Here is a 14,593-nt window from a genome sequence, read left to right as displayed (position 1 = left end):
CTACGCAGACACAGATGCCCCCACAGCCACCCCCCCGTAGCCTTGAAACAGACTCAGTATAAGATCAATAAATATTACATTTCGATTTAAAGTTTTTGCGACTGCAGGGATTCATCTTCTTGGTTCTTTCGATAAAGTCACGTAGAAGGGAAATAATAAATTAATAAAAATTTAACATAATAAAATAATTCTCACGACGTTTCGGCCACAACGCAAGCAGGTGAAGAACAGGTCTGTCGGAAAGACAGCGTCTGAAATCAATCAGTAAATATTCTTCATCGGAATGTGTATTCATGCCGGAGGAATCCGATGGGCTATGAAGCTTCTTTTCTCGCAGAAGTCCAGGTAGGGGCGCTAATCTAATCGGAGCTAAAGAGGGGTCGTTGATACCATTATGTATATGGGGATGCGTTCCCGACAGCGTAATATCTCACCATTGGAACCTCATTTTCCAGTAAAAAATATGATAATTGGTTTTTTACCCTTCTATCTGGCATATTTGGCGTCATCTGTTCCAACACCATGTGAGACTAGGCTCTAAGGAAAGCTGTCTCGGGTGTGGACCAATCAACTTCAAGGACAGTGCACATTATCAGAGTTATGTTTTTTGTTTGCATTATGACTGCAGGTATTGTGGTCTATGCAAACATGACTCCTTGTAAAAAAGGTGTCAGTTTTGTTGCCAGATGAAAGGGTAAAAAAACAATTATCAGCGTAATATCTTTCGTATGAGCAATGTTTGAGGGCTGTTGCGTTCTTCACAGGTGTTACTCGCTAACAGCACTTGCCCCAACGGTCTGCTCAGGCTATACGGGGGATCTTTGTCTTTGTGGAATCAAACCTGCTTGGCGTTCGTGATTTTCTTCATTTCCTTCTCGGCTGAACTGTTTTCCAGGTCCAGCTGCTCAATCTTGCTCGTGAGTTCCGCCTTTTCAGCAGACGAGCGTTCCAGGTCTCTCCGAGTGTGCCTTATGTCATCCTGCGCATGCACGCACACACACACACAAAGATCCCCTGTGTAGCCTCCCATTAGCACGCTTGGCTATGTAAGGCGCGAACGAAATTCAACATACATACACATTCTAGATTTGAAGCTTTCGTGACTGCAAGGATTCATATTCTTAGATTTTTTCGGTAAAGTCACGTGGGTAAAAATAATAATAATTAAAATTAATAAAAGTAAAATAAAAATAAATAAAAAATCACGACGTTTCGGAGGCAACAAAAGCTTCCGTTTTCAGGTGGAACCGTCACAGCACGATAGCTGTATCAAGTGTATCAAGTGATACAGCAATCGTGCTGTGACGGTTCCACCTGAAGACGGAAGCTTGTGTTGCCTCCGAAACGTCGTGATTTTTATTTTATTTTACTTTGATTAATTTTAATTATTATTCTGGGTTTCTAGCCCTGGGTCTAGTGCCACTGTGGCTAGGAGATGTTAACTCTCTCGCCCGGTATGCAGGGGGTCGTGGATTTGATCCTGACCCCGACGCATGTTGTATAAATTTTGATTAAAAGCTTTCGCGACTGCAGGGATTCATCTTGTTGGTTCTTTCGGTAAAGTCACGTAGAAGGGAAATAATAAAATAATAAAAATAAAACATAACAAAATAATTCTCACGACGTTTCGGCCACAACGCAAGCAGCCGTCCTCAGGTGAAGAACAGGTCTGTCGGAAAGACAGCGTCTGAATGAAAATTCATCTGAATGAAAATTCAGACGCTGCGTTGTGGCCGAAACGTCGTGAGAATTATTAAATGTTTTATTATTATTATTTAATTATTTCCCTTCTACGTGACTTTACCGAATGAACCAAGAAGCATGTTGTATCCTTTGCGTGTTCCTCTCTCCCCGTGGTCACGTGGATTTTTCTCCGGGCCCTCCGGTTTTCCCCTCCGCACTTGGATCAACATCACGCGTTTAAAGTATGCAGCGCGGCACATGGCTGATGATGACGACGACCTCAAAGGCTTTACCTGTACCCTGCGGAGCTGTGCGCTCAGCAGCGCGTGCGTGTCATTCCTCTCGCTCAGCTGGGCCTTGAGCTTCGCCACCTGAGCCTCCAGCTGCTCCTTCTCCTCGTTGGAGATGTCCCCCTGCAGCTGGGCGAGGCGGCGCTCCAGCTGCGCCAGCTGGAAGTCCTGCAAAACGCGGGCGGCGCGAACGCGGCGGCGATGCGCGCACGCTGTGATCATTGTGCGAAATTGATTGCGTTTTATTTATTTGGATACTTGTAGCCGATTGGTCTAAATTGGTTATAGCTTTCTGGCACTGCCTCATCATCATCCCTCCTTTACACCATTGGAACCTCATTTGGCAGTAAAAAATATGATAATTGTTTTTTTACCCTCTTATCTGGCAACAAAACTGACACCTTTTTTACGAGGAGTCATGTTTGCATAGACCACAATACCTGCAGTCATAATGTAAACTGCTTTCCTTAGAACCTAGTCTCACATGGTCCTTGAGGTTGATTGGTCCACACCCGAGACAGCTTTCCTTAGAGCCTAGTCTCACATGGGTTGGACCAGATGACGCCAAAAGGCGCACAACTCAAAGACAATGCACCATCAGAGTATGAGAGCTCGCGGTAAGCATTTACACCATTGGTACCTCATTTGCCAGTAAAACTCTGATGGTGCATTGTCTTTGAGTTGTGCGCCTTTTGGCGTCATCTGGTCCAACCCATGTGAGACTAGGCTCTAAGGAAAGCTGTCTCGGGTGTGGACCAATCAACTTCAAGGACAGTGCATACATTATCACAGTCATGTTTTTTGTTTGCATTACGACTGCAGGTATTGTGGTCTATGCAAACATGACTCCTCGTAAAAAAGGTGTCAGTTTTGTTGCCAGATAAAAGGGTAAAAAAACAATTATCATCATCCCTCCTGTGAAGGTTTCCTAGCCTGTGTGAGACGTTGTATGTGTTGAACTTCTTTCGCACCATACGCAGACAACCGTGCTGATCGTAGGGTGCGAACTGCATTCTGGGATGTTGAGACTTAATCAACTAACTTCTCCGCTGTGATGACTTGTTTTTTGTGCTTTTCTTTCGGTGCTATTTCTTGATTTGTTTATTATTTTTTTTACAAAATCCCCCCGTGTGTCCCCTGCATCTCGCTTGCGTCCCCACGTGTCGCCCGTGCCTCCTTCTTTCTCTCCGTGTCTCCCGGCGTCTCGCCTGTGCGCGAACACAGCGACGCGTGCACGCTGGGACGATCGCGTCAGATTGACCACGTTTTTGACCCGATTGGTCGACATTAGTCGTAACTTTATGGCACTACCTCATCGTGAGAAGTTGTATGTGCGTGTGTGTATATGTTGAACTTCTGTCGCACCGTACGTAGCCAACCGTGCTTATTGGAGGTGCGGACTGTATTCTAGGATGTTGAGACTGAATGGACTAACGTCTCTGTTTGGTTGTTGTTGTTGTTGTTTGTGCCTCTTTTGTTTTGGGGCTATTTAATGATTTGTTTATGAATTTTTTATTTCCTGAGGTTTTCCTGTGCACCGCTTGCATCTCCCCCGTGTCCCCACGTGTTCCACGTGTCCCCCGTGCCTCTAGTGTCTCCCGGTGTCTCGCTTCTGCCACAGTGTGTCCCTGTGCCCCCCCACCCCACCCCCATATGTCCCCGTATCACCCCTTGCGTCTCTCCCATTTCCCCACATCGCACCCGCATCTCCCCGTCTCACCAGTTTCTGGGCACCTGCCCGCGTGTCTCCAGGCATGTCTTTCTACATCTCCCCACGTGTCCCCACATCTCACCTGTATCCCCGCGTCTCACTTGTGTCCCCGTGTCTCACCAGTGTCTGGGCACCTGCCCGTATGTGCCAGGCGTGCATCTCTGCGTCTCCCCGTACGTAGCCACGTCTCCCTGCGTCTCCCCACATCTCCCCGTGTCTCCCCACATCTCCCCGTGTCTGCCCGCATGTCCCCGCATCTCACCGGTGTCTGGATACCTCCCTGCCATTCTCCCCACATCTCCCCGCGTGTCTCCAGGCGTGCATCTCTGCATCTCCCCGTACGTAGCCACGTCTCCCTGCGTCTCCCCACATCTCCCCGTGTCTCCCCGCGTCTCCACGCGTCTCTCCAGGCGTGCGTCTCCCCGCATCTCCCCGCATCTCCCCGCGTGTCTCCAGGCGTGTGTCTCCCCGCATCTCCCCGCGTCTCCCCACATCTCCCCATGTCTCCCCGCGTCTCCCCGCGCGTCTCCCCGCGCGTCTCCAGGCGTGTCTCCCCGCGTGTCGTCCCACCTGGCTGTAGATGACGTTGCTCTGCTTGATGGCGTCCGCGTCGAGGCGCTGGAGTCTGCTGCCGAGGCCGGCCATCGAGGCCCTCGCCCCGGCCATCGCCACTTCGGCCTGCCGCTCGCGCACCCTGCCCTCCTGCAGCTGCTGCTCCCGCGCAAACTTCTGGTTCTTCACCTGCGCCAGAGTCTGTTCCAGCTCCTACGCAGAGACGAGGAGGATGTGGAGGAGGTGGGGGGGGGGGGGAAGAGGACTTGAGGTGGCGGAGTGAGAAGAGCTGGAGGGAAGGGTTGTGTTGTTGTGCTCCGTGGCTACACCAGTTCAAGTTCAAGTTAATTTCTTAGGTATTCGGTTCTTGAATCGGGTGCAACCGTAACAAACAAAAAACTAAAACATGAACAAAAAACATCTTAAAGTGAATATGTGACTAAGTGCAAACAGAAAATCCAAGAAAAAACAGCAAAATATTGTGCAAAAATCCCAGTGGGATGCAAGTCAAACAACAACAACAACAACCATAAGACAACTTAGATTAAGGCCATCAGTCTAACTCTGTACTACAACAAACAAACATGGCTAAACCAATACACTTTTCTAAATCACTAAAATAAAGCCATGAAAGCAATGAAAAAGCAATCATAGGAAATGTGACGGAATTTTCACAATAAATCGCTGTATCGGTGAAATTGACAACGGCTGAGAAGCAGGACATTGGGTGCAACGTAGCGCAAACAAGAGCGGCACCATCACAGGATTCGTTACGTTCACACAGCGGCACACAGGATGCACGAGCGTGGTGCTGGCCGAACCGACCCCCTCGTGTGCCGTGCCGGTCTTCAAGGGCGCTCGTGAAACAGCACTTGCGCTGAAAGTCTGTTCAAGGGTATCGGGGGGATCTTCATCTTTGCCTGTGTACGTATGGAGGAGGATCGTTTAGGACGCTACAGGGCCACTGATAGCGGGTGCCCTCCCAACAACAACTGGGGGAAGAGGAGCGACGCTGGCAACAACGAGCAGAGCCCCTGGCGGCAATTGGTGGCACATCTCAGTCAAATTTCGATTTAAAGCTTTCGTGACTGCAGGGATTCATCTTCTTGGTTCTTTCGGTAAAGTCACGTAGAAGGGAAGTAATAAAATAATAAAAATAAAATAATTCTCACGACGTTTCGGCTACAAAGCAAGCAGCCGTCTTCAGGTTGCTTGCGTTGTAGCCGAAACGTTGTGAGAATTATTTTATTTTTATTTTTTTTATTTTATTACTTCCCTTCTACGTGACTTTACCGAAAGAACCAAGAAGAGGCATCTCAGTCAGTCAACCGTAACACCTGGGCGTGTGCCGTGGTGATCTCCTGCACCTAGCCTGGCACGTCGGTCAACCCATAACACTTGGGTCTGTCCCGTGTCGTCCTGCCCGCAGGCAGCCTTCGACACCTCAAGTGGCCTCAAAGTGCACCTGGCCTGGCACAAGTGCCGTGGTGACGTCACTGACACTTCGTGGTGAACGGCGACTGTTGTTGTTGATTTAGTTGTATAACATTTAAATTTGTATTGTGTGCTCTCGTATATGTATGCATGTATACGTGTACATTTGCATGCGTGTGTATCCGCATATATTTGTATATTCGTGACATATTCATTTACATTTGTGTATATGTGTATTTGTGTACATTTGTATGCGCGCGTGTGTATTTGTCTATATCTGCACGTGTGCATATCCGCGTGTATCTGTGCGCACGTGTGTCCGGGTGCGTGTATGCGTGCACGTCCGCGCGATGTGTTTCCGCGACACCTTGATGCGCTGCTGCTCCTGAGCGAACATCGCGTCCATGCGCAGCGCCCGTTCCTCCGCGCTCAGCGCCGTCTCCTGACTCGACTTGAGCCGCTCACGCAGCGACTCCCGCTCGCCCTCCAGCGCACGCAGCCTGCGCGGGCACACGGCGTACAGCACACCCCATGCAGCGCACGGCATGCGCACCGCAGCCCCCCCTCCCGTTACCGTCCGCTCCATCCCGACTCCTGCTGTCTCAAGCCCTGAACTACAGGGCTTGGCACAGCAGCGCACCCTGACCCTGTCTGCTAGAGGACTCCGTACAGCAGCCACCCCGCCCTCCCGTCCCACCCTCACCGACCCTCTCCCACCCTAACTCCTGCTGCTGCTGTCACGGAATCAGAATCTTTGCCCGAGAGTGCAGGGAACCCATCCCGACCTCTCGCCCCGTGACCAATAACGAGACGGGGCCCAAAGTTGCGGCCATGGCATTGGGGCTCCCCCACCCTCCCCCACCCCCCCGGCACCTGGCGTTGTAGCTGCTGCTGCCGAGTCAACGGATCCACCGCTCGTTCGTGCATCGGGCGGTAAGAGGAGAGAGGCGGAGGCTGTAGACTACATTCCTCTAGAGGGTCTCGTCTAGAAGAGCTCCTCTACAGGAGACCCTCTAGAGCAGTGCTCTTCACTCATTTTCGGGGGGGGGGGCACTTTCGCCGATAAGACATCATCGGCGTGAGAGCTACTACCACGCATTTGAAACCATTGGAATTGACAGCACTTTGATGATGATGAGGGTGATGGGGAGCGTTGTCGCATTTGTGTATTGTCGGGGGCGGCACATCAGGGGCCACGCCAAAGGCCACCAGGGGCCGCCAGTGGCCCGCAGGCCCTGCAATCCAGACCACTGATCTAAGGGTATCTACACGAGTCTATGGGTCTCTGCACGAATCTATGGAAGTCTTCTTCACTCATTTTCAGAGGGGGGGGGGGCCACATTTCCGCCGATAAGACATCAGTGTGAGGGCCGCCATAGGGTTTGACAGCACGATGGGGGGGTCATCACGTGTTGTGCATTGTCGGGGGCCACACGTCAGAAGCCGCGCTAAAGGCCATCAGGGGCCGCTATTGGCCCGCGGGCCTTGCAATGAAGAATTTCGTGCAGATCGAACAGCTTGGAGCAGGGGTCGAAAACCTGCGGCTCCGGAGCCGCGTGCTAAATAGATTTTTGTATTTTTATTTTGGCATCTGTGTGGCTTTTTTTCGCAAGCTACCTAGGCCGCAAACCGTAGCAGCCCAACGGAAGCGGCCTATCGTCGTCGCGTGGGAATGTGTCGCGGCCGAACACTCTGAACGCAAGTTGATTATAAACGTGGAGTGAAAGACCGTGGCAACCGGAGATAAAAGACACAGAGAGAGACAGAGACATGCAAACTCCAAATATACAGGCGTCGGGGTCGGGAGAGAACCGATGACCTCCTCTCGACCTCTTTACGGACTGCTTCATGACGTTATTTATTCAGGACCGCCTCGTATTCACATGCATTGCGGCTCATTCAGTTTTTTTGATCGAATTAGAAAAAACATTGTCTGTTCTTGTTATTTTCGTTGCTGGCTCAGAGCATACAATCACCACAGTGCACAGCATCCGACAGACAGAATCGAGCGTACAGCCTTGAGCAACCGTAGCCAATTCACCAAACGTTGTGATTCCTTCTGGTGAATGTGAACGGGTACCCTGATCTCGCTCGAAAGCTGTGACCAAAAAAAATGACCTGCTTTGAGCCCAATAGTATTCTACAGAGCCATCTGTTGGTGGAGTTTACACCGTTTTTAAATCCTTTATATTAAGTTCACTTGCTTGCTTGCGCGCTTACGACCGTTGAAATCTTTCGGTCGTTTTTTAACCCACTTCCCGTGATCCAATCGAGCTGACATTTTGCACACAGACTCGTTGTGCGTGACAATTTATTTTCGTGAAAATTTTTTTTCCAAAATTTTCCACTTTTTAGGGAAAAAAAAAAGTCATATTTAATTTAAAATACCAATGTGATAAAAATGAAACTCTTACTCAAGAAAAACAGAAATGAATAATAAAATAAAACCGATGCCACGCATATAAAGGATTTATAGTGAAAATCTTTGTTTTTACGGGTAAATTTTTTAATTTTTAATTCCAAGTTGGGGGATTATTTACGTGGCATCAGCCCGGACGAAAACTGCTGTTCGCGCTTGTGCAAGTGTTCGTTCTCATGTGTCCTGAGACCAACACCAACATTATTGTGCCATTTCACGATCCAGGTATCGGCCGTCAAAGTCGGTCACACCTTACCCAAGGCTGTTTAATCGAAGGCATGCTTCAGCTGTGCACGATTTTACTTATCGAGGTACATTTTCCAGGGAACACGGAGTGCGAATTTTCGGCCGTACGCGGTTTGACGCTGCGAGGATTCTCATCTCTGCGTTGGCCAAGGAGTGCGCGGTCCGCCTGCAGATGGTGCCGATTCGATATTTCATCACCATCTTCGGTCCCCAACACACTCGAAGCGGTGGTCTCGCTCGACGCGTTACTCTGGAGAGGGCCCCTCAACCGATCATCCCCCTCCACCACCCCCACCAACATCATCATCACGATCTATAGCACCATACAAAGCAGCGCACGGTGTATCGTATAACACCGTACAGCACACGGTGTACACTAAAACAACATCTAGTCACCGTGGCGAGATGTTCACTACCTCACCAGGTATACAGGAGGTTGTGGCTTCGATCTTGACCCTGACTCCTACATATTTGGAATTTGCATGTTTCTCTCCCCATGGTCACGTGGATTTTTTCTCCGGTCCCCCCCCGGGTTTTTTCCCACACATTTAGAATCCACATCATGCGTTCAGAGTATTGTTGCTGCTGCTATACATTTCCACACGACGATAAGCCACATCGTTGAGCTATCATTTGTGTTAGCCAGGTCGCGTCAAAACAAAAACACTGTACAGCCCAGTGGGCCTTACCTAGTAACATAAAACATAGTTTTTAGTTGACTGCCCAGCACAGAGCGTGGTGCATGATACCATGCCAGCACTCTGAATCCATCAATAACGTGAGACAAATGTGAAGCACGCAGCGATCGTGTGCCGTGGGTGGTGCCGTAGTTTGCGCCCACCGGTTCGTCTTGTCCTGCACCTCCTTGCCTAGGTTCGACACCTGTGCCCGGGCGTTCTCCAGCTCAGTGGCCGTGCGCTCCACCGTGCCCTTCAGGGTCTCCAGCTGCACACCAAGCACAAGACACAGGCGAGAGACAGATATCCCCCACCCCCCCATGTACCATTAACGGGCGGTTCAGGAAAATGCTGTTAATGAAGGCCGGCACGGCACACGAGCGGGTGGGTGGCCAGCACCACATCGCACCAGGTACTCATTTGAGGCTGGGTCGACCTAGGGGAGGCCCAGGAACGGTTCAGGTAATCTTCACTGGTGTTGGTGGTCGTGAGCGGGAATCAAAATTTGGTGGCTGGGTTCGTAGGGCAGCGCGCTAAAGCACTACACTACTCCATTCACACATGCACAATACACACAATGTTATTTTAATTCATACTCTTTGGTTCTTTCGGTAGAAAACTAATAGATCACGACGTTTCGAACGCAACACAAGCAAATCGTCATCGGGTGGGACAACCACAGCAAGAAAAAATTAACCCGTAAAAACAAAGTTTTCACTCTAAATCCTTTATATGCGTGGCGGCTAGAGTCCTCTCGTCCTCTGGCTTGAGATGGCTGCTACCTATGGGTCAGATGATTGTCTGCCAGCATTAAGCAATTGGTAATTAAATATTGAAAAAAAATTTCCCTAAACAGTGTAACATTTTTGAAAAAAAATTTCACGAAAATTAATTGTCACGCACAACGAGTCTGTGTGGAAAATGTCAGCTCGATTGGATCACGGGAAGTGTGTTAAAAAACGACCGAAAGATTTGCACGGTCGTAAGCAAGCAAGCAAGTAAGCGAACTTAATATAAAGGATTTAAAAAAGCAGCAGTTTTTCCTTGCTTGTGTTGCCATCGAAACGTCGCGATCTTAAATTTTTCTACCTACGTGACTTTACCGAAAGAACCAAAGAGTATGGATTCCTGCTTCAAATCAAGATTTTATTTCAATTCGTTTCAATAGTATATATATATGTAATAAAGGACTTCGTCACACACACTGCTGATTTCCGTTGCTCTTTATTTAGCTTCTTGCTCGCACCCCGCTGGTCCCGACAGCGGGCCAGCGTCTCCTCACGCGCGCCCCGCACGCGCTCACTCGTCAGCTCCTCCGCTCCCCCACTCTGCACCCCGCTGACCGACGGTGTGCCGAAGCTCCTGCAGCCACGTGGCTGATGGCGCGGATCCCCTCCGGCTACCCAACGTGGTCCAGCTTCGTGACTCTCCCAACTGACCCGGAGCGCTTCCGGGCTGCCACCTATATCCCCTTCACCACGTGATCCTGTCTCCTCCCCTTCCGGACCGTCAGATCCGGCCTTCCCATAGCGCCCCGCTGGCTCCACCCCCGTTCACCTCGCTTCCGATTGGACCCGAGGTGAACGGCTGGCCCTCCCACACGCCCCCCATACCGGGATCCGCCCACCAATACCCCGGCCCGTGTGATTGGGCCACAGCCCAGCAGCGAACCCCGTTTACGCTCGCATTACACACGTCGTTAGTCTTGTAACTGCGATTCTTCAACACGCCATCGTTAGTTTTAATGCGACGGCGTCACGTGTCCGCCCTCCCCGCCGTGTCCGCCGCACCTGGTCGTGCAGCTGCTCCCGCGCGCCGTCCAGTTGCAGCAGTGCCCGGCGCAGCTTTGCGGCGAGGCGCTCGCTGCCCGCCGTGCGCCTCTCTAGCTCCGCGTTGTTCTCAGCCTCGCGCTCCAGGAACTCGCGCTTCTGCCGCAGCAGCTCCTTGCGTCCGCGCTGCTCCTGACGCGCTTCCGCCAGGTCCTGGGCGGCGGGAGGGCAGAGCGGGGGGGGGGGGGGGGGTCGCAGCGTGCCGCGTGGTAGCGGTGGCGGCAGGATGAGAGGCGGGGGTGGTGGGACAGGAGGAGCGGGACAGGAGGAGAGGTACAGGAGTAGTGGGACAGGAGGAGCAGTGGTAGTGGAAGAGAGAGAGAGAAGAGGGACAGGAGTAGTGGGACAGGAGTAGTGGGACAGGAGTAGTGGGACAGGATGAGAGGCGGTAGTGGAAGAGAGAGAGGAGAGGGACAGGAGTAGAGGGACAGGAGTAGTGGGACAGGAGGAGAGGGACAGGAGGAGAGGGACAGGAGGAGAGGGACAGGAGGAGCGGTGGTAGTGGAAGAGAGAGAGGAGAGGGACATGAGGAGTGGGACAGGAGTAGAGGGACATGAGGAGTGGGACAGGAGTAGAGGGACAGGAGTGGAGGGACAGGAGTAGAGGGACAGGAGCGGTGGGAGTGGAAGAGAGAGAGGAGAGGAGAAGTGGCAAAATCAGCAGGGGGCAGACGTAGGAGCACAGGGAGCATCAGAAGCAAAAGATGAAGGAGCGGAAACATTTTTTAAAATAAAGATTCAACAGAAGCAGAAGAGACAGGGGGGGGGAGCAGGGGAAGGAATAAAAGAAAAAACAGCAGCGGCAATGCGGAAGCAGCGGTAGCAGACAGTAGCAGCAGGAGGATAAGCGTAATCAGCGGTTGTATAACATCGGTGGAAGCGGCGGTGATAGGGGAAGACGCAGGTGCAGCAGAGGAGCGGAAGCAGTAAACAGCAGGAGCGGTGGAAGGAGGGGAAACAGTAGCGGCAGCAGCATTGGCAGGAGCCAAAAAAGAAACAGCAGAAGCAGTGGAATAAGTAGAAGCAGAGTGGGTAATGACGTCTAGCAGCATTAGAAGGGGATTCATCAGGGGCAGTGGACAAAGTCTAGACATGTGGGCGATGTGACTATAACGTAGTGGGTTTTCGCAACCAATATTATTAATAATAAAGGTTTTTTTGGGTTCGATCGCACAAGTATAAATGTTGTATTTCGATTTAAAGCTTTCGTGACTGCAGGGATTCATCTTCTTGGTTCTTTCGGTAAAGTCACGTAGAAGGGAAATAATAAAATAATAAAAATAAAACATAATAAAATAAAATTCTCACGACGTTTCGGTCACAACGCAAGCAGCCGTCCTCCGGTGAAGGTCTGTCGGAAAGACAGCGTCTGAATGACGCTGTCTTTCCGACAGACCTGTTCTTCACCTGAGGGCGGCTGCTTGCGTTGTGGCCAAAACGTCGTGAGAATTATTTTATTGTTTTATTTTTATTATAAATGTTGTGTCGTAACCCTCCACCACCCGACACATCCAATCAGTAAGAGATTTGCCACGTAAACAAAAGTCCATTTAGTTGACTATTTCAGCCCACCGGTGTGTTGGAGAGTAAATCCACGACATTCACAATTTGAGTAGTACGACGTTTCGCTAGTAATTACATCCAGCATCATCATCGGGCGATTTGCCAAATCCCTGACTAATTGGCTGTGTCGGGTGGTGGAGGGTTACGACACATTGATACTCTTGGTTCTTTCGCTAAAGTCACGTAGAAGGGATAGAATAAAATAATAAAAATAAAACAATAAAATTCTCACGACATTTCGATTGCAGCACAAGCAATCATTCTAGATTTGAAGCTTTCGTGACTGCAAGAATTCATATTGTTAGGTTTTTTCGGTAAAGTCACGTATTACTGCATTGATGCAGTAATTTTAGCTGTGACGGTCCCACCTGATGACGGAGACTTGTGTTGCCTCCGAAACGTCGTGATTTATTATTTTATTTCCATTATAACTTTTATTAACTTTTAATTGCATTGTTTTACCTACGTGACTTTACCGAAAAAACCTAACAGTATACAAGCAATCATCATCAGGTGTGAAAACCACGGCAAGATAATTTTTGAAAAAAGTGGCGTTTTTTTCTTAACGTCAGCAACACGGACAGCGACTGGCATTGTTCAGACGGACCGGGTCCATCGATGCTCGGAACAGAGGAGGGGGGAGAGAATGAGAATGGAACGCGGTCTGAAAGTCACCGTAAACGTGAACACACTCAATCAAGACCCGAAATGGTTCATCACATCCTTCCAATGATGATCGCTTGTGTTGCAATCGAAACGTCGTGAGAATTGTATTGTTGAATTTTTTACACTATGGGGACCTCATTTGCCAGTAAAAATATGATAATTGGTTCTTTACCCTTCTATCTGGCAACAAAACTGACACCTTTTTGCAAGGAGTCATGTTTGCATAGACCGCAATACCTGCAGTCATAATACAAACAAAAGAACATAACTCTGATAATGTGCACTGTCCTTGAAGTTGATTGGTCCACACCCGAGACAGCTTTCCTTCGAGCCTAGTCTCATATGGGTTGGACCAGATGACGCCAAAAGGCGCACAACTCAAGGACAATGCACCATCAGAGTATGAGAGCTCGGGGCTCTCATACTCAGAGTTATGTTCTTTTGTTTGTATTATGACTGCAGGTATTGCGGTCTATGCAAACATGACTCCTTGCAAAAAGGTGTCAGTTTTGTTGCCAGATAGAAGGGTAAAGAACCAATTATCATATTTTTACTGGCAAATGAGGTCCCCATAGTGTAGATGCTTGCCCCGAGCTCTCATACTCTGATGGTGCATTGTCCTTGAGTTGTGCGCCTTTTGGCGTCATCTGGTCCAACCCATATGAGACTAGGCTCGAAGGAAAGCTGTCTCGGGTGTGGACCAATCAACTTCAAGGACAGTGCACATTATCAGAGTTATGTTCTTTTGTTTGTATTATGACTGCAGGTATTGCGGTCTATGCAAACATGACTCCTTGCAAAAAGGTGTCAGTTTTGTTGCCAGATAGAAGGGTAAAGAACCAATTATCGTTGAATTTTTTGTTATTTTATTATTTCCCTTCTACGTGACTTTACCCAAAGAACCAAGAAGATGAACACCTGGTGCGATGTTTAAACATCCCTGCAGCCACGAAAGATTTAAATCGAAATTTAAGTAGTTGTGAATAATAACCCAAAAAAAACTTTATTATGGATGTCACTATAATCGCAAAGTGGCTTTTCACTTGGGCAGTGTGGTAAGTACGGCCAGATTCTTACCAATCCACTGCTCTCACACCAATCGCCCCTTCCCTGCTGGATGTGACATGTCCACTGACACGCACACTTGTGTATGTTTACGTTTAAGTGTGCAGATATCGGTTTGTCAACTGCGAGCACCTATGAAGGCCGACATGGCACATGAGGGGGTGGTTGACCAGTAATACGCCCGGCCGCCTTTGTCTCCCCAGTGCTGATGATTACGCAATGCACCAGGTATTCATGTAAGGCTGAGTCGACCTAGGGGACGCCCAGGACCGGTTCACATAATCGTCACTGGCGTTGGCTGTTTGACTGGTCATGAGCTAGAACCGAACTTTGGGTCGCCTGGTTGTGTAGCGCCGCGAACGGCACCACCGCTCCCCCCATAGGTACCTGTTCAAGGCTACATAGGTGACCTTTGTCTTTGTGTATAAACCACATGCGCGTAGACGCTGGCGTATCACC

The 14,593-nt window shown here is 49.6% G+C and overlaps 1 protein-coding gene across 2 annotated transcripts in view; it reads right to left on the bottom strand.

Annotated features, from left to right (window-relative positions):
• Positions 1-14,593, bottom strand: part of CCDC39 (coiled-coil domain containing 39) — a 42,685-nt gene that overhangs the window by 17,551 nt on the left and 10,541 nt on the right. For both annotated transcript variants that reach the window (XM_061575437.1, XM_061575436.1), the window contains exons 7-12: positions 10,803-10,994; positions 9,177-9,280; positions 6,038-6,170; positions 4,255-4,449; positions 1,977-2,141; positions 842-979 (exon numbers count right to left, since the gene is read on the bottom strand). In XM_061575437.1, coding sequence (XP_061431421.1) covers positions 842-979; positions 1,977-2,141; positions 4,255-4,449; positions 6,038-6,170; positions 9,177-9,280; positions 10,803-10,994 — 927 coding nt within the window. The remainder of the gene's footprint in view (positions 1-841; positions 980-1,976; positions 2,142-4,254; positions 4,450-6,037; positions 6,171-9,176; positions 9,281-10,802; positions 10,995-14,593) is intronic.

The sequence above is a fragment of the Lethenteron reissneri genome, chromosome 58, assembly GCF_015708825.2.
Source record: "Lethenteron reissneri isolate LAM-NWPU_2019-01 chromosome 58, ASM1570882v1, whole genome shotgun sequence".
NCBI lineage: Eukaryota > Metazoa > Chordata > Hyperoartia > Petromyzontiformes > Petromyzontidae > Lethenteron > Lethenteron reissneri.
This window is presented reverse-complemented; position numbering and strand designations above follow the sequence as displayed.